At 40.1% G+C, this 26968-nt stretch overlaps 2 protein-coding genes across 6 annotated transcripts in view; both read left to right on the top strand.

Moving 5' to 3' along the window:
• LOC117304518 (uncharacterized peptidase C1-like protein F26E4.3) overlaps window positions 1–15612 on the top strand; it is a 34389-nt gene extending 18777 nt beyond the window's left edge. For all 4 annotated transcript variants that reach the window (XM_033789025.1, XM_033789027.1, XM_033789026.1 and 1 more), the window contains exons 3-11: window positions 6860–7229; window positions 8204–8270; window positions 8551–8655; window positions 10336–10571; window positions 11551–11701; window positions 12501–12666; window positions 13460–13505; window positions 14226–14386; window positions 14714–15612. In XM_033789025.1, the coding sequence (XP_033644916.1) occupies window positions 6950–7229; window positions 8204–8270; window positions 8551–8655; window positions 10336–10571; window positions 11551–11701; window positions 12501–12666; window positions 13460–13505; window positions 14226–14386; window positions 14714–14866 (1365 nt within the window). In that variant the 5' untranslated portion in view covers window positions 6860–6949 and the 3' untranslated portion in view covers window positions 14867–15612. The remainder of the gene's footprint in view (window positions 1–6859; window positions 7230–8203; window positions 8271–8550; window positions 8656–10335; window positions 10572–11550; window positions 11702–12500; window positions 12667–13459; window positions 13506–14225; window positions 14387–14713) is intronic.
• A 3405-nt stretch (window positions 15613–19017) lies between these two features.
• LOC117304328 (ADP-ribosylation factor GTPase-activating protein 1-like) overlaps window positions 19018–26968 on the top strand; it is a 33521-nt gene continuing 25570 nt past the window's right edge. For both annotated transcript variants that reach the window (XM_033788711.1, XM_033788710.1), the window contains exons 1-7: window positions 19018–19288; window positions 19935–20044; window positions 22163–22334; window positions 23358–23608; window positions 23828–23896; window positions 24761–24869; window positions 25952–26008. In XM_033788711.1, the coding sequence (XP_033644602.1) occupies window positions 19229–19288; window positions 19935–20044; window positions 22163–22334; window positions 23358–23608; window positions 23828–23896; window positions 24761–24869; window positions 25952–26008 (828 nt within the window). In that variant the 5' untranslated portion in view covers window positions 19018–19228. The remainder of the gene's footprint in view (window positions 19289–19934; window positions 20045–22162; window positions 22335–23357; window positions 23609–23827; window positions 23897–24760; window positions 24870–25951; window positions 26009–26968) is intronic.

Here is a 26968-nt window from a genome sequence, read left to right as displayed (position 1 = left end):
TTCAAAAGCATACGACAACCCTTCATGTCATAACATTTTCACCCAAGCATTTAAAGCTTCAAATCATTCAAAAATATGATCCTCTTTGGAGTGCTATACATCGTATGTAGTGACGTCATCACGCCGCAATCTTTTAGAGGTGAAACGAAGATGAAACAATGGAAACCTGTACATGTACGCTATATGCACCGCACAGTGGGCCAATGAACAACCTTCTCTTGAGGGCGCCCTATATTAAAATGACGTCACGTGCACTACAATGACCCCTAGGTCACAATAATTAGGCGCAGTTTTTACACCGCAGCCCTTTTGTTGGGCTCTAAAAATCTGTCCATAATAGAATAGAGGGCATACAAATTCTTAATGAGGCAAACGCTCTGTTTTTCCCCTATTTAGTGGGATGTACCCACACATTACTTTGTGAAAGCCTTTAATTGTATTCAATTAGTGGTAAGACATCGCAATTTTAAATTTGTTTATTTTTATTTCTAATAGAATACCGGTTTCTAAGAATCACACACATTGTTTTCCATTGGGCATACTTTGCGTGAGAAAACGCTATCTCTTGTTTACCTATGACGATTACTATATCGGCGCATAATGTCTCTTTAATCGGCCCAAGAGATCTTCAAGTTTGCATATTTTTGGCAATTGTTCACCGTTTGGTGCAGGCAGTTCAAGCACTCTGCTGATAAAAATAAACAACATTCCATCATGATTGCTATAATGTAATTGGGGTGCATCGGGATTAGAGTTGACTTGTTCATGTGATATTGCCTGCTCTTTTAAGCCCATTGCACTAACCATGCTGCCCTCCTCCTGAACTTTACGGCAAATGAATAATAACAAAGTCATTCAAGTTATGTTGAAGGTACATGTATATTGTATTGAGTCATGAGTCAAGCGTTACGCATGGAGAGAACGTGTTTGTTGTTGCTGTTGTCCTATGTTAGGACGAGTAACTCGTCCTAACTCGAGATAAGACTAGTCCTAACTCTTTGTGAAATCCACCCAGTGTCTTTAATTAAAGACCTTGGTTTTTGTCTCACCGCATAGGCGTTGTTCGGTCAGAAATTTAGTCCAATTCTCAGGAATTTGTAGTTTGATGAGAATATTAAAAGCTACCAGTTTAGGAATTTTATTCCTTTTAGAGAAGATTCGTACTTTTCATCCAATGAAACAGTGAAAACAAACTGTCTTATGCTTGTGTTGGCACAGCAGAATCTCTCTAAAAGCATCAAGTTCACTTTCTTCAAGTGCTGAGTGTTTTTGCTAATAATAATTTCCTTCACAGCTGGGTACCGTGCTTTTCAGGTTTACTGACCCCTCAACATTAACCCATAGAGATAATTGAAAACACTGATTCCCTAAAGAACAACATAATGTGTGGAGACAGGGCACCAAACCTTGTTATGAAATAAGCAGGTGACACGTGTGTATGTCAAGAGATCAATTTTTCGTTCACTGAGTTATTAAAGGCACTTGGCCAGTTTGGTAATTGTCAAAGACCATTATTCTCACTTGGTGTATCCCAACACTATGTAACAAATAACACCTTTTAAAAATCTGGCTCAATTGGGCTCAACTTCAGGAAGTCTTTTAATATTTGAGTGAGAAATTACCTCTTCCTCAAAAACAACGTTACTTCAGAGGGAGTCGTTTCTCCCAATGTTTGTTACTATCAACCATCTCTCAATTGCTCGTTACGAAGTAAGTTATTTTAAGTGCCTTAAAATATTGGGCATCTGGTTGGGAAAGTTATTGAGCAAAGCACAAGGCAAACTGTTCGGGTAAATTGTTTTAAATGATTTTGGTTTGAACAAAGACACATTTAAGTATAGGATTTGAAACCTTGTATGGTGGAAATACGATAATGGAAAGGTTTGCGGTAACACCATGTAATGGCTATCTCTGATGAGTTGGGGTGGTTCTAAAAAGAACCGTTGGTTTCAAGTCGACGTTTCGATCAGTATGCTCTGATCGTCTTCTGGGGAAAGCCACATTTACTAGAGTGGGATTCGCACCAACGACTCTTGATTTAATTGCGTGCTCTGCCAACTGAGCTATCTAGCCCAATGTTGGCAGCCCACCTGTTTGTCAATGTCTTTATTCAGGGGTGCCATTCAGCATCCATGCAATAGTAAACTACCGTGTATCCAGGGATCACACCCACGTTTAACAACATGGGCAGCGGCAGCCAGGGGATCACCTTTACGATTGAAAAAACAATGTCCTGCAGCCGATTTTACGAAACCCTAGGATCAATCCTATCTCGAGTTAGGACGAGTAACCCATCCTAACTTAGGATGGGTTCAATGCGTCCTACGTATTTGGATACGGAACTGAACCCGTCCTAAGTCCTATTAAAATCCTAATTTAAGTGTTCGGTGAAATCGATGGCTGCTGTTATATTTCAAAGTAAATAATTATTGCAATCCCCACCCGATGATGATTGTAACGGTGTAGGATTTGAAGCTTTTGTATGACGTCACGTAGCTCGGTAACATCCAAATATGGTCATCGGAGAAAAACAAATACACAAGTGTTTTTCAAACGCTTGTCATGTCAAATTACTAGTGCAGTTTTGAGGTACATAACTTGACCGACCTTGAGTCGACACGTTTGAATTTGACTCAAAATATAAATCAGCATAAAAACTTACTTGGTGACAAGCAATGGAGAGCTGTTGATAGTATAACACGTTGTGAGACCTAATACTCCCTCTGAGGTAACGTAGTTTTGGGAAAAGGGATAATTTCTCATTTAAAATTTGAATCTGAAAGACTTCAGGCCTGAAGCCAATGTCAACAATGTTATTTTTTTGCAACTTCGATGGCCAATCGAGCCCAAATTTCCACAGATTTGTTATTACTATGTTGGGATACACCATACACTAGATGGGAATACTGGTCTTTGCCAATTACTAAACGTTCCCGGTGCCTTAAACAAAGTTATATCAGCGAAATAATAACGCGGTTAGAAAATTTTTGTCCCAAATGAATGTCCGGGAAAGTTACAATAAACTGAGGTGACGGATGTCAAAATTCCACGGGGGGACTACTCGTCACAACAACCCCCATCCCCCGAGGCGATGACACCCACCAGTCCTCTCGGAGGGAGTGTCAACAGTCAAACACAAAGGTCTTGTTTTGAACAGCATTGGCTTGTTGTAGACTTTTCTCAAGGCTAATCCATCTTGTTTCCCTCAACTCAATGGTAGGACGACACGGGTCGCACTCATGCGACGTTGTTCGTGGCCTGTGTTTAGACTATTTTCAAGGCTAATCCATCTTGGTTTCTCCCCAACCCAAACTGAGATGTCACGAGAGTTGAATTCATCATACTTGTTTCGTGGCAACGGAACAAGTGTAAGCTCTAGAGCTATTGTATGGTATTGTTTTGAGTCTTACGAAGGTTGATTCTGAAATATTTTAAATAATTCAGCAATAATTACTTGTTGCCGTTTTAGTTCAGGTAACGCTTTTAAAAGGTAGCAAATGGTCGCTCTATATTCTCTGTTTTTTTCTTCTTTTTGACCAAGGAAGCAATGTTAAAAAGGAACCCACATCAGCTGTGTGCCAGTCCTCTGAAATCACCCAAAATAAAATAAAAACAAAAACAAAATGAGGAAACGAGATCGAGCGAATGTCATCGTTTTGTGTCCCTTTAAGACCTTTTCTAGATGTGGAGCATCTCTGTGTATGTTCATCATTGTTGGTGACTAAATTTTACTTTGATGGTTTTCTTCAAAAGATATACTTTTCCAAAGATCTGTTTTCACCTGGTTGCATTGCCTCCAGTGCATTTATTTCTCTGAGACCTTTTGAAAATGTCAAGTTGACGGAGCATCTGAATTCTTTCATCCATTTTATTTTCATTTTTTCTCTACTTTTGACCGGTACTTATTGAAAGTTTGTTTTTAAGAAAATATACTCGGAGTCTTAGGGCCTTGTCTCGCGAGGCAACCTTTGCAGGCAACTTGGAGGCAATTATTACTGCATTGCATGATAAAGGGCCAATTGGAAGCACGTGAGTAATTTCTTACCGTCCCCAAGAGAAAAAATTAACCATTAATAATAATAATAATAATAATAATACCAAAACTTGTATAGCGCCCTAATCATTGTGTAAACATGCTCTATAGGGCGCTGAATATGGAAAAATAGACAAACTAAAACGGAATTATAACAACGGGAGTAAATATTCTTAAAAACATTCAACAACAAACTTAATCAATAGAAATCCTGAAGTATTAAAAATGCAATTAGGTCTAAAATCTCAAATACAAAACATTGTTACACATTGCAAACATTCAAATGTGAATGCCTTTTCGTCTTGGAGATTGCTTGGAGCTGGTTGCCTGTAAATTGCCCCGTGTGACATGACCCTCAACAGGAATGTTTCAGTTGTCGAGAGGTGGTGAACTGTGTTCTGAACTTAACGAATGTTGTGACTATCAAGCAAGTTTCATCCAACAGTACATACAATTAAGGAAATGCCATGGCAGGTGTTTCAAGCCGTGTACAGAAAGCTCATTTCAACAAGCCTGGTATTTATAACATTGATGTTTTCTTCTGATTTAAAATTCGATGTAATATTCCTGTCCCTGTTAAAGCGAGCAGCTGTAAAAAGAACCGGCCCCCAGAACCAAACAATCACACAGGAAGCAGAGTGATCGACGCAGCTACATAATGCTTCATCCTCTAACTCTAGGACGGCTGGGTGAGAGTTTCAATTTTGGTTGATGAGGCATTCAGAAGGGGGAAGGGAAATTTCCCGTACAGAGTGGACCTGATTGGTTTTAACCGTGGGTTCTTTCCCTACATTTCTGGACAGGGTCGAATACCACCTCAGACCAGAGGAAGGGTTTTCCATCCCTAACCGATTACGGTGGTTTTCCACGTACTTGGGATTTTCCTTCCACACGTAAAACTGACAGTTTCTTCATCTTCTCATGTCTGTTGTGGAGTTTGTGCAGTTAGGTGTGATTTTTGTTGAAATAAAAATGACAACAACAACATCAATAACAACAATAATGACAACAACAACAAAACAATATCAACAAAATAGCAGGCTTTATGTAGAACCAGCACCTCATGGTACCTTAGTTTCAGTGCTTGAACCAGGGTTTAGGGTACCCGACCTCAGTTGTGCAGAAAATCTTCTGGTATCCCCATTCAAACCAATATGACCAAACTGGCGCTTGAAAGGAAAATAGTCTGGCTACTTGTTCATACACCGCAATGAGTTTTTGAGAACACTGTTAAACACAGGGTGCGCACCAGATCATTTTATAAAATGTTTGAAGGTTTGAAATTGGCAATGTTGAAATTACAGCATTGCATCAAATGGCGTCAGAAATATTTCGAATACACGTGTTCCAGAATTTCATCGCCTATAAAGGTAGCTCGCAGCCATGTATTCATCCAATACTATTTTGCTTTTCAACTCCCCAAGGCATTCTAATTTTTTCTATTTTTTTCCCGAGGTATGATTGATCTGACACCTGTCATTTTCCGGGACAGACAAAAGACATTAGAACTTGACAGGTCTCTTTTCGGCAATGTGACAAACCCTGTGGCCCATATAACAGGACACAATGTCACAGTTCAAGCATAATTGATTGTGTAAGACACCGAACAAAACAACTTCCTAATCGCAGAGTTTGGATTTGTTAAGCTTCGCAATTAACACGGGAATGTGAAATAAACCTCACTCGATTGACTTCTCGCACTTCAAGGATAATTTTTGCAAGAGTAATGATGCTATTTAGCAAAACGTGTTTTTGAAAAAGCTAACATAAATTATTACATTTTTGAGTTTCTGTCCACTTTCCCGTCAAGAATGTTATGTACAAGATTTATCAAAAGCACATCAAGGTATCACAGGGCTTCTCCTAGAACTGTTTCCTCACAGATGTCCAAAACTTGAATGTAGGATACCATGCTTAGCATGACAGAGTATGTAAAAAGGTAATTAGGGCGTGGTCCAGTGTGTAATAATGTTCTCAGCTGAGTAGAGATTGGACTCCAAAAAGAGCTGGTGGAGCGATTGTTCTTGACGTTTCGACGTATTATCGTCAGCAGTATACCGTTAATGTCCCGTCTCAAAATGCCAGTTCGACATTTTGAAAAGCAATTAACAAATAAGCCAATTTAAAAATGTATAATTTGTAAGGTCCGTTTTCTGCGGATACTATTTAGCTGTACAAAATTGAGTAAAATCAGATCGATCCCAGAGTAAAACATTGCAAATTGTTGCTATATTTCAGGGGTTTCGGGGCATCTATTACGTCCAATGCAACATCCTCATTGAGGAACAGCGGTGCAGTCTCGCGTTGTCTTGATCATAGGGCGTAACCTTGGGTTACAAAGTATCCAAATTCACGCGAGACTTACACCGCCTATGGTCTATTACACTGCAATTGATGTTCAAAATGTCCATCCATTCACATGGTGCTATATTAGTCACCTCGCTCAGTCAACGCATCGTGAAATCAAGGTGACAGTCACACAATGACATGCCAATTACCTCGATAACCCTATATGTTTAGATGTACAGATCACGACAGTCATCTTGAAGGGCGTGTCATTTTGATCAATCATGTTCTTCAGATGACTGGTAACTTCGCCAATGGAAAGGGTGATGTCATTGTATCTTGAGTAATGATTTCAGACGTTTTGAATTGTCATGAAGAGAATTGTCTTGTCGTGTTGTACAGTCGGCATATCTTCATTCTCTTATGTAAGGTGAGAGAGACACTGAGTTTCTTGTTTTTGGTTTTATTCCCCACACTGTGGGTATACCTTTCATTTGTGGAACATGGAATTTATTGTTTTGCTCTCATTTGTTTTTCTAGATGTTGATTTCCATGAAGCCGAGATAACTGAGTCAGTGTCAGTTCATCAGTTATTATCAACACAGTATCCGCTTTCAACAACACTACATAATGAAGTACCCAAGTACTACGTGGGGTCGGGTATCCCTACTGCTCTTCCCTTGCCTTATCGTCATCATGACGCTATGTATAGCGCCATCATCGGCCCGTTACTGTGAGGAGAGGTCGTGTTGCACGGGGCGTGACGATGACTGCCACATGCCCTATCCTGCCCTCGTGCCCAACACACGGTGTTATTGTGACCAGTTCTGCAATAGAACGCGTACCGATTGCTGCCCGGATTTCTGGGGGCACTGCCTTGGAATCGAACCACCCGTTCCAATTGAAATAGGTGAGGACATTTTCTCACAAGTTGCTAAAAGAGAACTACAATGTTCACCCATTAAAGGCAGTGGACACGATTGGCAATTACTCAAAATAATCATTAGCATAAAACCTTACTTGGTAACGAGTAATGGGGAGCTGTTGATAATAAAACATTGTGATAAATAGCTCCCTCTGAAGTAACGTAGTTTTCGAGAAAGAAGTAAATATCCACGAATTTGATTTTGAGACCTCATAACTACAATTTGAGGTCTCGAAATCAAGCATCTGAAAGCACACAACTTTGTGTGACAAGGGTGGGTTTTTTCAATCTCGCATTTTTGACGACCATGCAGTTGAGCTCAAATTTTGACAGGTTTGTTATTTTATGCATGTTGAGATACACCAAGTGAGAAGACTGGTCTTTGACAATTACCATTAGTGTCCAGTGTCTTTCAAACTTACCAGGATGGATTGCACATGACGTCATGGAACGCCATCTTTGATATCATTGGCTGAGAGTATGGTGCGCAGCGCGTGCACGCTTTCACCCACAAAATAATGTCGCCGCTTTTGCTATGGCGATTGTGCAATCCATCTTTGTTCATTCAAAATTTTGCGTAACCACTCTGGGGTGGATTTCACAAAGGTAGTCCTAACTTAGGACTAGTCCTAGGCAATGCTAAGAGATAGGACCAGTCCTTAGTTAGGATGAGTTACTGGTCCAGTCCTAAGGTAGGATGAGTTACTGGTCCTAACTTATGACCAGTCCTATTCTCTTAGTATTGCCTAGGACCAGTCTTAAGTTAGGACTACCTTTGTGAAATCCACCCATGTTAAGTTAGTTGTTTACTGCTTTCCCCCGATGTATCATACAATAATCTCCTTAAGTATTGTTCTAATTATTTATCATAATGATAGATGGATTGCACACGTAGAGTAACATGGTTGATTGTCTGTTTGTTTTTCTGCTTGCTGACTGTTTCTGTTTTTAACGTGTAGGCACATGCTGCCACGATGGAGAAGACATCGATGAAGGGAAATCAATTCAAGTGAACTGCAATAAATGGTGAGTTTTTACGTTTAGAATAATAATTATACAATAAGACCTGTTTGAATGAGAAAAAATACTTACTGTTATTAGTTGTCATCGAATCATAGCCTACAGCGTGACTGTGTAATGTTTTACTTTGTCTCTTTACAATACTGAGCCAACGACTTATTTCTTGTACTCGAGGATGCTAGCTTTTTGTTTCTTAAAAATAGTCATTATAAAGTGCACTGTCATGCGCACATATCGACTACTTATTCTAATACAGTCTGTGTTTATTATGTGTGCTTTGCTTCAGCTTCTGCAAGAAGCTGCTCTACGGGTTTTTCGGCTTTGAATGCGAATCTAAAGCTTGCCTTATACAACCGGAGGTGGCAGAACGGGTAAACGTCAACGAAATCGGGTGAGTTTTGTTGGTTATTTACCTCGCACAATAACCTCATATAGGGACATGAGCTGAGTGGCCAACCTCTACCCCTTCGTTACAAAAAAGCTGTCTGTCATCTCTAGAAAAAGGAAGGCAGTGGTAGCACTTGAAGAGACTGGACACTATTGATAATTGTCAAAGACCAGTCTTCTCACTTGCTGTATCTCAACATATACATAAAATAACAAACCTGTGAACATTTGAACGCAATTGGTCGTCGAAGTTGCGAGATAATAATGAAAGAAAAAACACCCTTGTCACACGAAGTTGTGTGCTTTCAGATGCTTGATTTCGAGACCTCAAAAATCTAAGACTGAGGTCTCGAAATCAAATTCGTGGAAAACTACTTCTTTCTCGAAAACTACGTTACTTCAGAGGGAGCCGTTTCTCACCATTTTTTATACTACAGCTCTCCATTACTCGTTACCAAGTCAGTGTTTATGCTCAAAAATTATTTTGAGTAATATTATCAATAGTGTCCACTGCCTTTAATAGACTTATTAATTATTACACAACTGCATAAGTTTTCGTAACAACAACTACTCCATAATTCAGCCCACGTTAACATCAGACGACAGAATTTCCGGCGGGCAAAATAATTTCCCTGGGAAACCGGGTTTGCTTGGACTCGGATTTCACTCAGAATCATTTGCCTGCTGATCATGCGCATTTTGACATATCTACTTATAGGCCAGTACATCATAGTTATTGCGGTGAGATTATCCGCACAGTTTGGAAATATGCCAAAAGGGCAGAGGAGCGGTGTTCCAAATACTCATTGTTGTTCACAGTTTTGTTTCAGTGTTATCTCAGATTTATTTTCGTTTCGAAACACAACTTTCTCATGGTTGGTCGTTTCGGTTCCACGTTCCCGCCCGCTGATTATGGGCTTTCCATCTAGTTTCAAAACAACTTCCAAATTTGGCTAATTGTTTTTTTTTCTTACCACCAAATAAGAATGTTTTGCGGATTTGTTATGTCTCATTTTGTTTTCAAAATACACACCTTCAGCGTTTTTGTTCCAGAGGAAACTACATCAGTCGTAGACTTGGCGCAGGTCGGTCCCTGTGCGTCGTTCGTTACACTGCAAGGGTACTCAACGAACTTACGCGCACCCTTACGCCTGGAAACGAAAGTGTGACTTGAGTGAAGTCTAGTATAATGACTTGCCGTGAACCCATTGGACCGACTCCTTTTTCTTGACCCACTAGTCTTTGCTTCAGACGCTATCACCATATACGAGTCCTTTTTCTTGACCCACTAGTCTTTGCTTTAGACGCTATCACCATATACGAGTCCTTTTCCTTGACCCACTAGTCTTTGCTTCAGACGCTATCGTCATATACTGTATGATTGCGAGTTATCTACAGAGTTGTTCTGAATGTCAGTAGACTCGCAAAGTGTCGTTGCAAAAAGAAACATCCACTGTCCCTCTTATTTCAATATGAATAGGATCCCCAAATAGTTTAAGCAAAGACAATGGACCAGTCTATTTCTTTTTATGAGCTAGGTCTGGGAGGGCACATCTTTTTGATGACAGTTTTTTTAAACTTTTGCCCTTCCCTCGACGGCCTGTGCTTGTTTTATTGGTTTGTCCGAAGAATTAAAATAAATAAATAAATAAAATAATGGTTTATGATTGATTGATGTTTTCAGGTGGACGGCAGCCAACTACTCTGAGTTCTGGGGCTTGACCCTCGAAGAAGGGATGAAGTTTAGACTCGGCACAATGAAACCCACCCCAATCGTTGAGGCAATGAATGAGATTCAGATGGATGCTGCAGCCTTGGACATCCCTGACGAGTTTGATTCACGGGAGAAGTGGCCAACACTCCGGGATGAAATCTATAATCAGGGCGACTGTGCCAGTTCATGGGCCGTCTCAACAGCATGTGAGTACCGAGAGAGACTGGCTTTTACCTTTGGGCACTTTTCGAAACCACGGCTTCGGCTTTGGATTCGGCTTCAGGCTCCGTTCTCTTGTCTGATGAGCATGTGCGTATAAGCACGCACAATAGCGAGGTTTAGGCCGGATCCGAATTGGCGGCTACGGCCGGATCGTCATCATGCATTGAAGTATAGGACGCCCTTAGCAACACTCCTGGCAACGGTCGTAGCCGCAGCCGTAGCCACCAATTCGGACACGGCCTTAGCTGCACGTAACGCGAGCAAAACCGTGAACGTGAGCGTCAACGAATTGTGTTGTTTCTGGATGACGTCACCACTTTGGGCTTATTGCATGCTCACATAATTTTATGACGTCTGCGCGCACGTACGTACCTGACGTGAAAAATGGTAACCTCACGTATACAAACGGGAGATTTTAACGACACAGTTTTATGTCGTACGCGTTCACGTTCACACGGATCGTGCAGCTAAACCTCCATAATATTGTCAAAACAACCGCGGGGACAAGAGCCAAATCTGTAGCCGAAGCCGCGACGCGTGATTTCGAAAAGGGCCGGTGACTCGACGCCAAATGGTTCGGGTCGAGTTTTTGTATAGCAACCTTCAGATGAGCTAGCCCTTGCGGCATCGTGCCATAATATTGCCCATTCATTCAGAATTGTGTATGGGCGTTCGCCGTGTCTTATGTAACAATACGCATTTTGTTTCCCTAAATCATGTGACGTAGCAAGTGTCACAAAAGTATGAGGAATTCTAATTTAAGCGCCAACTTGTGATTAAGCACGTCATTATACCAGGCAAAAACGCTACCACCTTTTTGAAATAAAATTTCACAGGTTAGTTGAAGCATACGGTATAATATTCACAACATGATAAGATTACAAAAATCCAAGTTGGTTCTAATTATCAAACGTTATAACCTTACCTGTTCAATGAAATAGTATGCTATCTTTATCCAATCAGCTGTTGCCTCCGATCGCCTAGCCATCCAATCAAATGGCACTATTGCGATGGCGTTATCACCCCAGCATCTACTATCATGCAACATCCGGCGGCAGCAGGGATGCCACGGCGGCCATCTTGACCGTGCTTGGTGGTATCTACGAAAGAAGGGGTGAGTTTTAAATAGTCGATGCCATGCAGGCAACTCATGTTTGAATGTGTTTGCCTATTATTGGTCCGAGCGTGTGGTTCGTGATGAAATATTTTCTTACTCTTTGGATCATAAAACGTGAAACATGGTTATGTCCACGCAGGTTAACTATCCGTAATTGGAATACACGTACACAATCTGTGAAACGTTTCATACATAAACGTTTCTTAGATTTAAACTTTTGGGACAACAACTGAGTTATTATTTTTCCATAACAACATTTCTTCGAAGTGAAAAGAGTCTCAAAATGCTTTATCCTTTCAAAAGCTGCTGCACTTTAAACAAGAAGTAAGCTTTTATTGCCAATAATTTTAAGAGTGATTACCTAAGGTAAACCTTTAAAGGCAGTGGACACTATTGGTAATAACTCAAATTATTTATTAGCATAAAACCTTACTTGGTAATGAGTAATGGGGAGAGGTTGATAGTATAAAACATTGTGAGAAACGGCTCCCTCTGAAGTGATGTATTTTTCGAGAAAGAAGTAATTTTCCACGGATTTGACTTCAAGATCTCGGATTTAGAATTTGAGGTCTCGAAATCAAGCATCTGAAAGCACACAACTTCGTGTGACGCAAGGGTGTTTTTTCTTTCATAGTTATCTCGCAACTTCGACGACCATTTGAGTTCAAATTTTTACAGGTTTGTTATTTTATGCATATGTTGAGATACACCAGGTATGAAGACTGGTCTTTGACAAGTACCAATAGTGTCCAGTGCCTTTAAACCTTTTGTGTTTTTATCTTTGATTGTCTAACAGTGTGGTTACCAGTGATTGCTATCCGTACAAGAGTGGCATGACCTCTGACATGAAGATGGATAGGGGTTCTTGCTACATCCGGGGTCATGACACCTCCATGTGCCCTAAAGAACAACAGCCTAGCGACAGATACTTCTCCACTCCTCCATACAGAATATCTGAAAATGTAAGTAAGAAAAGTTAGATTCTGAAAAACAAAACAAAACCGCAATGGTCATTGGCTCTTGGGTGTTAACAGTCAATGTAACACACCCTATTCCTTGGCTAGTTCCATGTGTTTTCGGAAGGCCTTTTCCACTCGCTTCATAGTTTCTGTCTCGGCTTAAAGGCAGTGGACACTATTGGTACTTGTCAAAGACTAGCCTTCAGAGTTGGTGTCTCTCAACATATGCATAAAATAACAAACCTGTGAAAATTTGAGCTCAATCGGTCATCGAAGTTGCGAGATAATAATGAAGGAAAAATAACACTTGTCAAACGAAGTTGTGTGCGTTTAGATGGTTGATTTCGAGACCTCAAGTTCTAAATCTGAGGTCTCGAAATCAAATTCGTGGAAAATTACTTCGTTCTCGAAAACTATGGCACTTCAGAGGAAGCCGTTTCTCACAATGTTTTATACCATCAACCTCTCTCCATTACTCGCCACCAAGAAAGGGTTTATGCCAATAATCATTTTGAGTAATTACCAATAGTGTCCACCGCCTTTAAACAGGAGAAACTGCATAAATGGGTATTTTTTTTGTGTAATCATGGAGAATGATGCACGGTAAAGGCCCCATCTTGAACATTATAAAACAGGTCTAAACCGAGGTTTTTATATGAACCTCCAAGGTTTTTACGTCACATCTTCTGGTTATAAAACACGAGGGCCACTGCATGAAGTGTTCATAATAATGTCGTTGGAGTGTATGCTGGGCGTTCACTATTTCATTTCCACCTATTTGCTATTCCCCTTTCAGGAAGCAGAAATCCAAGCGGAGATACTGATGAATGGCCCCGTTCAAGGTATATGCGGAGTTTTCTCTATTATAGTTTTAATTTTCAATAATTATTCTCAAGTAAGTCTGCTGCCACCTAGCGCTTCTATGACTTTCATTGTTTGCTCGGACTCAGCGCATCAACGGTAGCTTAACATACGGAGTCAGGAGAAAGTTAAGTTACGTCGTACCTAGCGAGTAATGCTTCTTTGAACGAGGCTGTGTGTGTGGCATGCAGTGGACTTACCGTGTCACACATTGGGTGCGTTCGTTTAGCTTCCCTGGGTCGACCCCGGTGTGTATAGCGTTTTTTTTTTCCAGGACAAATGTGGGTAATTATCTGCACACGTTCGTCCTGGAAAAAAAAAACACCACACACCGGGGTCGACCCAGGGAAGCTAAACGAACGCACCCTTTGTTCTCAGAAATAATGCGCATGTTCAAACTACTATATTTGGGTTTCGGAATTCATAACTAAACCTATCTTTCTTTAAAAGTGTATCCAAACGCCATGAGTACCTTGTTGGTAGTTACGTGCGCTTTGACTTCATTTTGTATTAATTATTATAATTAGTTATCTGTTGCGTTTGGAACGTCTCCAATGATCCCCAAAAATGACGTCACTCAAATCTCACATGTTTACAAGTCTTTAACTGTATCGGCACGATCGTTGAAATTATGGCGCCACATAATGTTACGATTGATAGATTGATTGAATATTAAAAATATTATTTATTTCTTCGACCAGCTGTCTTCCATGTTCAAGAGGACTTCTTCATGTACAGGAAAGGTGTTTACAGACATTCCAAGATGGCTGACAAGGATAACCAAAAAGCTGCTGGTTGGCACTCTGTGAAGATTCTGGGATGGGGAGTGGACAAAACGCAAGGAAAACCGATGAAGTATTGGGTGAGTTTTTTCTTGAATCCACCCCCACCCCCCCCCCCCCCCCAAAAAAAAAAAGGGTTTTGCATTTTCGGGGCTCCTGATAAATAAACTTTGTTTATAAAGAGTGGTCTTCAGTTAGTCACTGACATACAAAAAGAAGTATTGTTCTAATAAAAAGAATCATTTTCCCTATTTTTGTACGTATTTTAGAACACTTTTAATCATTATGGATGTGAACTTGCAGTTGAGCACAATAGCAGTGCTATAACGAAATTAAGCACTCTATTTTTACCCTGATCTGCTCTTGTATCATAAACTCGCCTCAATGTCTTTTCTGTTCCTTAACAGCTTGCTGCCAACTCATGGAGCAAGGTCTGGGGCGAGGATGGCTACTTCAGGATTCTTCGAGGAAAGAACGAGTGTCAAATTGAGTCTTTCGTCGTCGGTGTATGGGGAAAAGTCGACGCGGACTTGATGAACGGAAATGATGTCCCTTTTTGATTTTTTTTCCCGTGCCGCTCAAATTTTTTTTAGAAGTCAGAACGATGTATCCGATGAATTTTATAGTACTTTTATATTTATGACAATGACATAGATGGAGGTGAGAGTTTGCTGTGTGATTAGAGAGAGAGAACTGCCAATATTTGGACGATAAACAGTCGCCGGATGGAGTTGTTATACAGGGATGTTTTATTATCAGCCACAGCTCGACGCCCCCGTTGAAGGAATTTATTAACACAGGACGAGTTGTCCACACCGCCAGTCGTAAGATTCCGAACAGGATGAATTGCAACATATATAGGCTTACACACGTGGGACTGATGATACATCCAAAACATGATAAAAATAGAATTATGTTTCTTTTTTAGTGGGAATTGTATTTTTTTTGTCTTCAACACTTGGCATTGGATAATTTCATTTTGAAGGGGGAGAGGGACATCATTGCTTAAACGGAAGAGATGACGTTTCTTCTGCAGCTGGAGAGTCCCACTTAGGCCTAGGTGTCTTACCTTGGGAGGAAGGTTCCTGAAGAAAGGAACAGAGGCGAGCCCAGTCCTTTTCGATGCATCATTCAAATCTTGGAGAACCAATCTTGGGACAATAATGATAACTACGGCAACCGATGAGTGCGCCTTTAAAGCAGTTTTAGCTGGTTTAATTAACTGAGCGATGTTGACTTAAAGGCAGTGGACACTATTGGTAATTACTCGAAATAATTATTACCTTAAAATCTTACTTGGTAACGAGCAATGGAGAGCTGTTGATAGTATAAAACATTGTGAGGAACGGCTCCCTCTGAAGTGACGTAGTTTTTGAGAAAGAAGTAATTTTCTACGAATTTGATTTCGAGACCTCAAGTTTAGAATTTGAGGTTTCGAATTTAAGCATCTGAGTGACAAGGGTGTTTTTTTCTTTCATAGTTATCTCGCAATCAAGCTCAAATTTGCACAGGTTTATTATTTTATGCATTATGTTGAGATACACATGCAAGTGAGAAGACTGGTCTATGACATTTACCAATAATGTCCAGTGTCTTTAAGGCGATAATTTGTTATGCTAGAGTGCCGATAGTATTCAAGCTACAAGTATTTCTCAACATAACTACGCCCGTGTGGCATTGTATTTATTAGTAGCTGTTTTCTTGTGCTGCCAGAGGGCGTTTATAGTTTCCTCCATACACAATGGGTATTGTCGCCTGTGTTATTTTAAAAACTTTTGTAGACACTTTTGAATAACAGGGTACCTAAAAATTCTCTTTCTTTTTAAAACAATAATATGCATGAGAAGTTGCAGGTTGTAAATTTGTATAGGGCTTTGCCAACTCGTTTTATATTGGCCATTATTATGTTGGTAATTTTTGAGCCTTTTAAACTAATTTGCTAACAGTATCATTAAGTCTTCAATAGTAAGTCAATATTATTGTATGTATAGTAAATGCTACAACCAAACTTTTCTCGTTTTGGGTTTGGCAAAGTGATGCACAGACGTGACTTCAGTTGAGTAGGGCGCCCTCATTATTGAGTTTGCTCTTTGTGCCCTGGACATAGACTGGTCCCCTGTCCATATACTAGTTTATGTGTATTACGTGTACGTCAGATTTAACTGCGAATCTCCAGTACCATGCCAATGAAATGCCAATGAAATGATGTGAGGTCAAAGGTGATCCTGGGCGTGGCAGACCTCGAGCGTAATTCACAAGCCTCGAAGTGTGACGTCATCAGGCTGCCCTACACTGCCCGTGTTCCACATTACGTGCCCATGCCCTTCGTCAACAGTGTTGTAACAATGGGCCGTATTCATAAAAAAATAGCAATTGCTTTTTCTATGGCTTTTGCTTACATTTTTATACAGATGTATGTATAAAGATGTAACCAAAAGCCTATAAAAAGCAATTGCTGTGTTTTATGAATACGGCCCAATGTTCAAGCTATTTTGCACATCTTCTGCACCGCGCATTCATGACAATAAATTAATTATTATGTTTCACCGGTCTTCACAATCGCATTATGCTTTTAACATGGAGTAAGGATGACGTCATAAGCATAATAATCATAAGCGCATAATCTTATTTTACCGGTGAGAACTCCCCCAGTCCTGTAGCAATCTTACGTCTTGTTTTCTAGAATAGACTTTTCCGTAGTTGATAAACAAAATGCCCTGCTGGACGGCCAAAAAAAGTATAAACAATCAATCGTGTTTTAATAAAATTCAACATTAGTCTGCAACTTTCAACATTAAATAACCACGATAAGTTGCTTAGTTTTCAAATACACCACTCTGTTTGAATATTAATTTTGTGTTAAACATTGTTACAAAATAAAAGTAGCTAGCGGTTTTTGTTTTGCACTCGTGTATAGTTTTTTCCAACGCGGTTGGCAAAACCTCGGGCTGTGATACTGCAAAAAGTCTTCTTGATACAAACTCATTATAAAACCTTAGCTATTAATTGCAGAATAACAAAGCTTGAAATTTAGGACTGTTTTGGACGCTAAGTGGCAACAGACTTACTAGGTAAATCCCGTTTCTCAGTAATGAAATAATCATAATGTGCATCAACGAATCATCTCGGAACTGAAAAAACAATGGACATTTTACCTGGTAAGTCTGCTGCCACCTAGCGTTCCAAAGTCTCCTATTAAACATGACGGCTTTAGCTGGTGCTAGCTGTTGCCCGAGGGAAGCCTCTTTTAACGTGTTCATTCATGCAGTAGCCGCTGTTTTTTGAAAAACGCCGGTGTGTGGCGGTTTTTTTTCCCCAGGACGAATGTGTGCAGATAATTACCCACGTTCGTCCTGAAAAAAAAATCCCCGCCACACATCGGGATCGACCCAGGGAAGGAAACGAACGCACCCAACATGAAAAAAAACACGTTGAATAACCGTGGCAACAGAGTGGCAACAGACGTACAAAGCAATCCAATGTTCCCCCATCTCAGGTGCGGATATTCACGGCTTGATATGACGATTGGCGAATATTTTTCCTCATGGTTTGATTATGGCTGCACTTTTTAAATACTTTTAATTGTACAAAATTTGAAAATGAAAGTGGTGGTTTCATAATAATTGAATTATTCAATATTATTAAAAGAAAAAGTTACTTTGAAAGCGTGCGTGAAGCTCAAGAGCAAGTCGCTTTAAAAAACTAACGTTAACCTACATGTACTGATAATAGTGTTCAAGAACCCACACACACTTTTATATACAATTCACAAAATAACTAATTGTAATTCAAAGAGCTATTTTAACAAGTAATATATGTATGAAATGTAGAAGACAGGAAGTTGTTAAATAAAACAAAAAACATTCATCAAGCCTGCTAACCTAATAATGGAGTTTGATTTCATAAAGCAGCTTCGGTGTCCAAGAGTTCTGGGCCGAGGATTCTGTCCCACATTATGGGAAACATAGGCTGAATCGAAGGAGGGTGATTCAAAAGAGGGCGCTATCAGAAGAATATTTATACACTTCGCCATGGGGCGGGGGGGGGGGGGGGGGTGAGGCGACGGAATCTCCGGGTTGGGGAAGGGGTGATCTCCTGCCATCCTTCCCCATTTCTGAGGCCCCACACGGGAATATTTCTGTATGAACATTTGACCCCGGCCGACGCCACTCTGTTTTGAGTAATTCGTTTGGGGTCATGCAATAATAGATTATGTAAATAGATTAAAAACAGAACATAATTATTCGAACCTCTTGGGGGTAAGTGTGCTTAAACTTTTGAGGGGAGTTGATTAATTAAGGCTTTAAAGTTTGTCCAATAACTAAATGGCTTAGAGGAGTGCCTCGCCTCATGAAAACTGGCAAGCAGTGAGATTTAGTAAAAACTTCATCGGGTAAAAAGCACTCGGGGGGGGGGGTTACTGGGGTAGTAAGCAAAAATCTTGCAAAACAAATGTTTAATGGCCTGAAAATAAGTTTTGTTTTTAAACTTTCATTGAAATGGATGGGTTCTCGTGGGAGTTTATGAGTGAGTTGCATCCGTGTGCGCAAAATACACAGCACGTCTCCATTCTGAGATAAATGGCGCCCTCAATAGTTCAAGCTTTTAATCGTTAACCGTACTTCTGTCACCCGAGTTAACAAGCGACTTAAACCGGTTTACGGCTTGTGACATCCACGTAGTTTATCAATTTTAAATATGGCGACTGATTGTAGTTGACGGTGGTGTGTTGACGTGGACTTCTGCGGACTATTTTTCAAGAATTTTGTTGAAAAGGTTCTGTAATTATTTCAGTAGGACATAGTGTGCTCCATTTGGTTTCGGAACAGTCTGGTTTGGAGAAATTTCCAGTGAAACTGTGCTGTGTAAAGTTTGATAAATATTTATCGTAAAAAATAAAAAAATAAAAATAAAAACTCAAAATGGCAAGTCCCCGCACACGACGAGTGATGAAGGAGCTACGACCAAAGGAGGGCAATAATGTAAGTTTTTTAAACCTTGGTTTGTGAAATCATTCTCTATTTTAAAAGAATTGTTAAAAAATGTATGTTCACCATGGGGCCTGTTTCATTCATTTAATTAAGACCACAAAATAATCTATTGTTAAAAAAAAAATATATATATATATATTTTTGAATTAATATTTTTATTTTATTTTTTTACTGTTATAAGTGTTAGGGTGTTTCCAATAATGTGGTACTTCGTAATCTATGTATCTATAAAAATGATTGATTCCTGCCATGATGAGTAACATAACAACAAGACACTTGACGATACTACCAATCGTACCCAAGAATTAGAATGCAAAAATGACTTGACTTGGATACGAAGTGACACAAGTGGTTGGATTTGCATGGAATTGCCTAACCCTGCCCTGTGAAGAATTAGGCATACATCCTAGACTAGTGGGGTTGGGGGGGGGGGGGGGGGTTGGGGGTGGGAGTCACAACTATCTCACAGCGAGAAACCATCAAACGACTTTAATCATAAGTGAAAGATTTAAAAAGACTACTGGTCCAAGTCTTTTTAAATCTTTCACTTTGGCAAACATGTCAGACAGATTCAGGAATCTGTAGTAGAGGCTTAAAATGCACAGGGATGATTTATTATGCCTTTTTTTCTGTACAGAATTGTTTTGAATGCAACGGACACAACCCTCAGTGGGTGAGCGTATCCTATGGCATCTGGATCTGCTTGGAGTGCTCAGGAAAACACCGAGGTCTTGGTGTTCATCTAAGGTTGGTTGAGTTTACTCCTCGAAAAGTTAGAACTTCATGTATGAGGTTCGTTCCCCTGAATGATAGCGGAACGAACATCATAGTTCTCTGAGTAGGTTGAGTTTTAGGAGTAAATAGAATACAGGGCCACACTCGGCCACAGCCCTAACCCTAACCCTAACCCTAATGGCCTAAACCCAACCCTAACCCTAACTAACCCTAACCCTGACCCTAACCCTAACCCTGACCCTAACCCTAACCCTAACCCTAACCCTAACCCTAACCCTAACCCTAGAGTGGCCCTGTATTCTATAATTGTACCGAGTTTTCTAATGTTAAATTTGCACCTGGGATATAGAATCAATTGTGGGATTTACCCAGTAGGCCTTCCTATGCTCAGTACTTTGCCGAGTTCTATGAACAAAATCACAGTCATATTACTCGAGTGTCATTTTAACACTAGCTTTGCAATTCTAGAGCAGATGTCTTACCAACTAGACCACCAACATTGCCTGGTAGCTAGAGGCAGTTCAAGGCTTGTTTTAGTTGCAATTTTCTTATCGCCATGATCCATAAAAGGCCAATGAAATAAGATCACTAGTTTCTCTTGAATCTATATCAACTTTGTGTGAATTTTTTTATCATTACTCAAAATTAATTAATTCTCACCAAGAAAAAATGCAATTATACAATCTGCTTTTTTAAAACAATGGGCCTGAAAAACCATTGTTTGACCGCGATACACGTTATCTTGTGATCCAGGCACAGCCACACAGGCTGCAAACCAGCCCTGTTTCCTCTTAAAGGCAGTGGACACTATTGGTAATTACTCAAAATAATTATCATCATAAAACCTTTCTTGATTACGAGAATGGGAGAGGTTGATAGTATAAAGCATTGTGAGAAACAGCTCCCTCTGAAGTGACGTAGTTTTCGAGAAAGAAATTATTTTCCATGAATTTGATTTCGAGACCTCAAGTTTAGAATTTGAGGTCTCAAAATCAAGCATCAGAAAGCACACACCTTCGTGAGACAAGGCTGTTTTTTCTTTCATTATTATCTCGCAACTTCGACGACCGATTGAGGTCAAATTTTCACAGGTTTGTTATTTTATGCATATGTTGAGATACACCAACTGTGAAGACTAGTCTTTGACAATTACCAATAGTGTTCACTGTCTTTAAAGCCATTGAACCCTTTCGGTACAGCAAAAAAAAAAAAGTTCACAGATTTACAAATAACTTACAGAAGGTAGTGGTGAAATACTTGTCTTGAAATTATTCCATGAAATGCTTTACTTTTTGAGAAAACAGTAAAACCAATATCAATTCTCGTTAATGAGAATTACGGATTTATTTTAAACACATGTCATGACACGGCGAAACGCGCGGATACAAGGGTGGGTTTTCCCGTTATTTTCTCCCGACTCCGATGACCGATTGAGCCTAAATTTTCACAGGTTTGTTATTTGATATAGAAGTTGTGATACATTACATGAAGTGTGGGCCTTGGACAATACTGTTCACCGAAAGGGTCCAATGGCTTTAAAACCCTAACCCCCTAGTGATTCTCACTAGAAGCTTCCTCAACCCATCAAATTCAAACGGTTCCCTGATTGGGATAGTACCAAACCCACCATACTCCAACAGTGCACTTATTGGAACAGTACACAACCCATCATACTCCAACAGGTCCTCAGTGTTGGATTTTGGCTGAGTGGGTACACTAGGGTAATGTGTTGTTGTTTCTGTGTAATATCATATCATAATAACTTCCTGTACTTTCAATAGTAAATATAATACAATTCTTTTCATATTATAAATACCATTCAATAAACACAATAAAAGAGGTCAATGCATACTCAGTGAACAAAGCATTGCACAAAATACATAACATTGGCTTTATTCCACACAGTGGTGCACAACACAGTATCATTTTCCACACTCAGCCAAAGTCCAACACCGGTGCCCCAGTCCATGGGTACTCAACCACCCATAGTCCAACAGCAGAACAGACCTTCACAATAATAAACCACTCAAAGTCCAACAAAACCATCCGTTGGACTTATGACAGGCCTGGGGTAGTTAGGGTTTTAAGCTTCATATCAGAATTACAGTCTTTTGTTGTCATACTTTCTAGCTTTGTGAGGTCAGTCACCATGGATAAATGGAAGGACCTTGAACTTGAGAAGATGAAGGCGGGGGGCAACAACAGAGCTCGGCAATTCATGAAATCACAGCCTGACTACGACCCAAGCTGGAATCTCCAGGAGAAATACAACAGCAAGGCAGCCGCTCTCTACAGGGATAAGGTGAAGTACATGTTTGTTTGTTTGTTTGAATGATCTTCCCATCAAGGGAACTCGGCAAACTCCCACAAGGGATATAAACACCAAGCTGGCAACAGCCAATCTCTCTCTCACAAACATTGGTTTAGCGTCTATGATTATGAATTGCACAAATCAAAAAAATTGTGATTCATTAACTAGAAGACAATTTATTCTAGTCATTGTAAAATCAGTGGTTAGCTAGGGGATTCGAACCCACAACCTTGTGATTGCAAGTCCTGCAGTCTAACCACTTTTGGATAACTTTCCATATGGCGCCTCCACTTTTTCACTCGTTTAAAAAAAAAGGGATATCTCATTGAGGTAAATTAGATACTATATTATTTCATATCGAATAAAAAAATGGTGGCGCCATACAGAAACTTTTCAGTCATGATGTTGTACTGACCGGGGCCTTTCTCAAACCCTGGCTTGGGCTCCGTCACTGGCTTGGGCTCCGCACGCTGCGTACGCAGGGCAGACGCAACTCGGCCTTCAGGCCTGTACATTTTTGGAGCAGCGTGTATTTTGCACTCGGTGGTTTGAACATAAGACGGGGCATGGAGCGGGATCCCAAGCCAAAGTTTGAGAAAGGCCTTTTGATTTGCATTTTTTAAGACTCAGACTTTAATGTGAGTCACAATTTAAACGAGCTTATTCTGAGGCTCAAGTCACATTTTTATAGACTCGGACTTATACTTGAGTCACATTTTTGATGAGTTGATTAATTCTGAGGCTCGAGTCTTATTTTGGAAGACTCGGACTTCTACTCGAGTCACATATTTGATAAGTTGATTTCTGAGGCTCGAGTCACTTTTTTTAAGACTCAGACTTATATTGAGTCATATTTTGAAGACTCGGTCTTCTACTCGATTCACATTTTTGATGAGTTGATTCTGAGGCTCAAGTCTTACTTTTGAAGACTGGGACTCAAAGCAGATCCATAAGAAGAAAAATAATCAAGTTACAAATAGTCCTTTAAACAAAAAAATCTTGGTTTCGTAACAGATCACGACGGAGGCAAAAGGCCAGTCATGGTCGGCAGAGACGTCATCGGCCAGAAATCATGTCCCATACGTAGCAGCCAGGCTCAAGACGACGCCATCATCGCTGAGCAGTAGTAGCGCAGGCTCTCTGCATACCTCCAGCAGTTCTCCTAGTTTCTCATCGTATAACTCTGGAGGGGCAAAGATAGAGTCTAGAGGAGGCTATCAGTCAGCAGGCAAGGATGATTTCGAGCTCATGTATGGAGTATCAAAGTAAGTGGAACCGGTAGAAATGGACCACTTGAATAAACTTTATTCTCACGGGGTTTTTTAACACTAAAACTTTGTGAACGTTTTAACTCAGAAAACCAACGCAATCAGGTCGGAACTAAAAAAAACAATCCATATGGAACTGAAATTCACAGAGTTGAATGGCAGGGAAGAAAACCATATCTGACATTTTAAACATTTTTCTCTTCACTGTTTCTGTAGGGAGGAAGTAGACAACAAAAAATCTTCCTATTTTGACAAACTACAAGCGGAGAATGCATCCAGACCAGAGTGAGTAAACCTATATCTCCTCAAACTCTCACACCAACATCTTAGTTCTATAGCAATTTCAGAGGACTAAATAATAGTCTTGTCCTCTGTCTTTATCTGTAAAATTGTAAAGGTGTTCACACAAGTGGAATACGGAAAAATAAAGCGCTTCTGCCGAGTTTAGAATGTAATTTTTGCACTGTTCGTACACGGAGCGTGACGCATTGACACTCACAATACGCAGAGTGCAATATAAAACCTGGGAGTAGGTTATAGCTTTTTATACCATCCTCCAATTCGAGCATCTGATTGGTGGATTAGTGCGTACTGGAAGATAAAGACATGGTGTTGGTCGTATAGACCAAATGATTTCATTGGATACAATGATTTCAGTGGATAAACGTGCAGCGGCGTAATATTTCCATATCAGTGTGTCGATTGGTCCAAGGTGATGTTTGTCAGCTGCACTTTCGTCCCGTCACTAGACCCAGTCGATGATTTCGCTTGTCTAGCAAAGCAAAATACAACACAAAATGTCTCTGTTGCTACAATAAAAAATAATCGTAATTTTGCTGCTCAATATAAACATTCAGTTTGCACAAAACATGTGAAGAGTCTAAAAGACTTCATATGCAAAATTGCTGGACGAAATTGTTGCCGTGACCACTCGACCACGAAATTTCAAGTGACGGTTTTGAGTGCAGGAGACAACATCATTATACTTTAGAACCCGACAGTAGGTAGGTTTTGAAAGACACTTCATAACTTGGTAGGTTTTGATGGACACTTCAGAACCTGACAGCAGGTAGGATTTTGGAGGGTGCTAAAGTGGTACTTGAAAACAAAAGTGACGACAAACTATTGATACATCTTCTTCTTTTATAGAAACTTGCCACCGAGTCAGGGAGGAAGATATGCAGGATTTGGAAACACGCCAATGAAACAAGAACCACAAAATGAGTCTTGGGATAACGCTATGTCATCATTGAGCTCTGTAAGTCAATAAGTGAATCATTTCATGTTGTTAAGCTAACTGTCATTATCTTCAACAGCTCCCTCTTGTGACAAGTTTAAAAATGTACTGTTTATTTAAAGTCACTTTATTTTACAAATGCATATCTTGAGAACCACAGCTGTTCAATCTTTGCACTTTCTCTGATTGTTGGTTGAAAAAAAAAGTTCTTGTACTTAATAGTAATTTTTGTTTTACCCCTACACTGATGTGTGTTAGCACCGTGTAGACCTCAGGCCTGATACTTCACGGAGGCAACGGAGGCGATTGCCTCCGTTGCCCCTTGCCATTGCCTTGGTGCCCTTGAAATGCTCCAGTAGAAATTTACAATTTCCTCATAGGGTGCCCTTTGCCAAAGAGAAAATGCCTTGGTGCCCTTGCCCTTTCTAAAACGAAGCATACAGGCCTGAGACCTACTTGGTACTTTCCCCAATTCTGTAAAAAAAAAATTACTTTACAAATGCATATCTTGAGAACAGCAGCTGTTATGATTTCATTCTTGAGCTCTTTCTGTAGATGGTCGATAAAAGAAAATTCTTTATACTTTTTGAGACATGATTTGACCTTGCTTCCTGTCGAAAACCAAAGTTAAAGATCTCTGAACACATGGGACCAATGGCTTTACGTCCCATCCGAAGGACAAAGCAATGGTTAAAGTGTCTTGCCTAAGGACACAATTGTCACGGCTTGGGATTCGAACCCACACTCTGCTGATCAGAAACACCAGAGTGATCGGTGATCTTAACCGCTCAGTCAAGTGTACCCTTCGAGTAAAATTATTTATAATACTTTCTGTAAACATGTTATTGATTCTGCTGAGGATGTCATTGGCAATGTGAAATAAATGTTCTATTGAATGGGAGACTTTGGGGACACTTGGTGACAGCAGACTTACCAGGTAAAATCTATTGTTCTCGGTAATGTGCGCATGCTCAGAACTACGTAAACAATGGAAATTTACCTGGTAAGTCTGCTGCCACCTAGCGTTCCAAAGTCTCCCATTGAATTGAATCAAATAGTAATTCTACAAACACTATATTTCTAGTTTCTTTTAATCTTTGTAGGGTTGGTCAACATTTGCAGTAAGTGCGACCAAGTTTGCAGCGGCCACCAAGGATGGGGTATGTAGATTTGGTTTTACTCAATATTTTTCGCAGGACTGAAAGGGGTGTAAATGGTTCTTAAAAGATTTGGGTACTTTTTCAAAATGTCCACAGATTTACATTAAACTTACAGGGTTTGAAGATGATGATAGTGGAAAGCTTCCCTTAAAATATTACTAACTGAGGTTCTGTAGTTTTTGAGAAATGAGTAAAACAAGTCACAAAATAATTGTTGTCTCAGAAATTATTTTAGCATGTGAAATCGCATTAACCAGTTATGATATTATACCATAACCATAGCATAACTGGTTAATACGTTTGTACATGCTAAAACAGACAACATTTATTTGTTTTACTCATTTCTCAAAATCTACAGCACCTCAGTAAGTAAAATTTCAAGGGAAGCTTTCTACTATCATAATCTTCAAACTGAAAGTTTAATGTAAATCTGTGGACATTATGTTTTGTGTTAGGAAAAAGTACGCAAACCCTTTAATATGCAGAAATTGTCAAATAGGAACTTTAAGGTCAAGTTCACCTTCATGAGTTTGATATTCTATTTAACATGCTTTGATTTTGACCTTGTTGCCCTGGTCAGCAATAATGCCGAGGATCTGAGCATTGCACTCCAGTCGTTTCATAGTCTTGGTTCAAGACTCTCCTGGATTTGTCAAAACAGGGCGCGCTATCACCCCCAACGCGCTATCAACCACGAACCGCTATCACCCGAGAACCGCTATCACAGGAGAGTCTTGGCACATTCGTTAAATCTCCACCCCAAAAAGGGGCGGGCTCTGCGGGAAACCTACGCACGCGCATTATGTTTCCCCCCGATTTTGGGGGGAGATTTAACGAATGTTCCAAGACTCTCCTGTGATAGCGGTTCGTGGTTGATAGCGCGTTGGGGGTGATAGCGCGCTTTCTTGTTACAAATCCAGGAGAGTCCTGAACCAAGACTAGTCGTTTCAGAGCGAGGCT

Source organism: Asterias rubens, chromosome 21 (genome assembly GCF_902459465.1).
Source record: "Asterias rubens chromosome 21, eAstRub1.3, whole genome shotgun sequence".
In the NCBI taxonomy this organism is placed as follows: domain Eukaryota; kingdom Metazoa; phylum Echinodermata; class Asteroidea; order Forcipulatida; family Asteriidae; genus Asterias; species Asterias rubens.
This window is presented reverse-complemented; position numbering and strand designations above follow the sequence as displayed.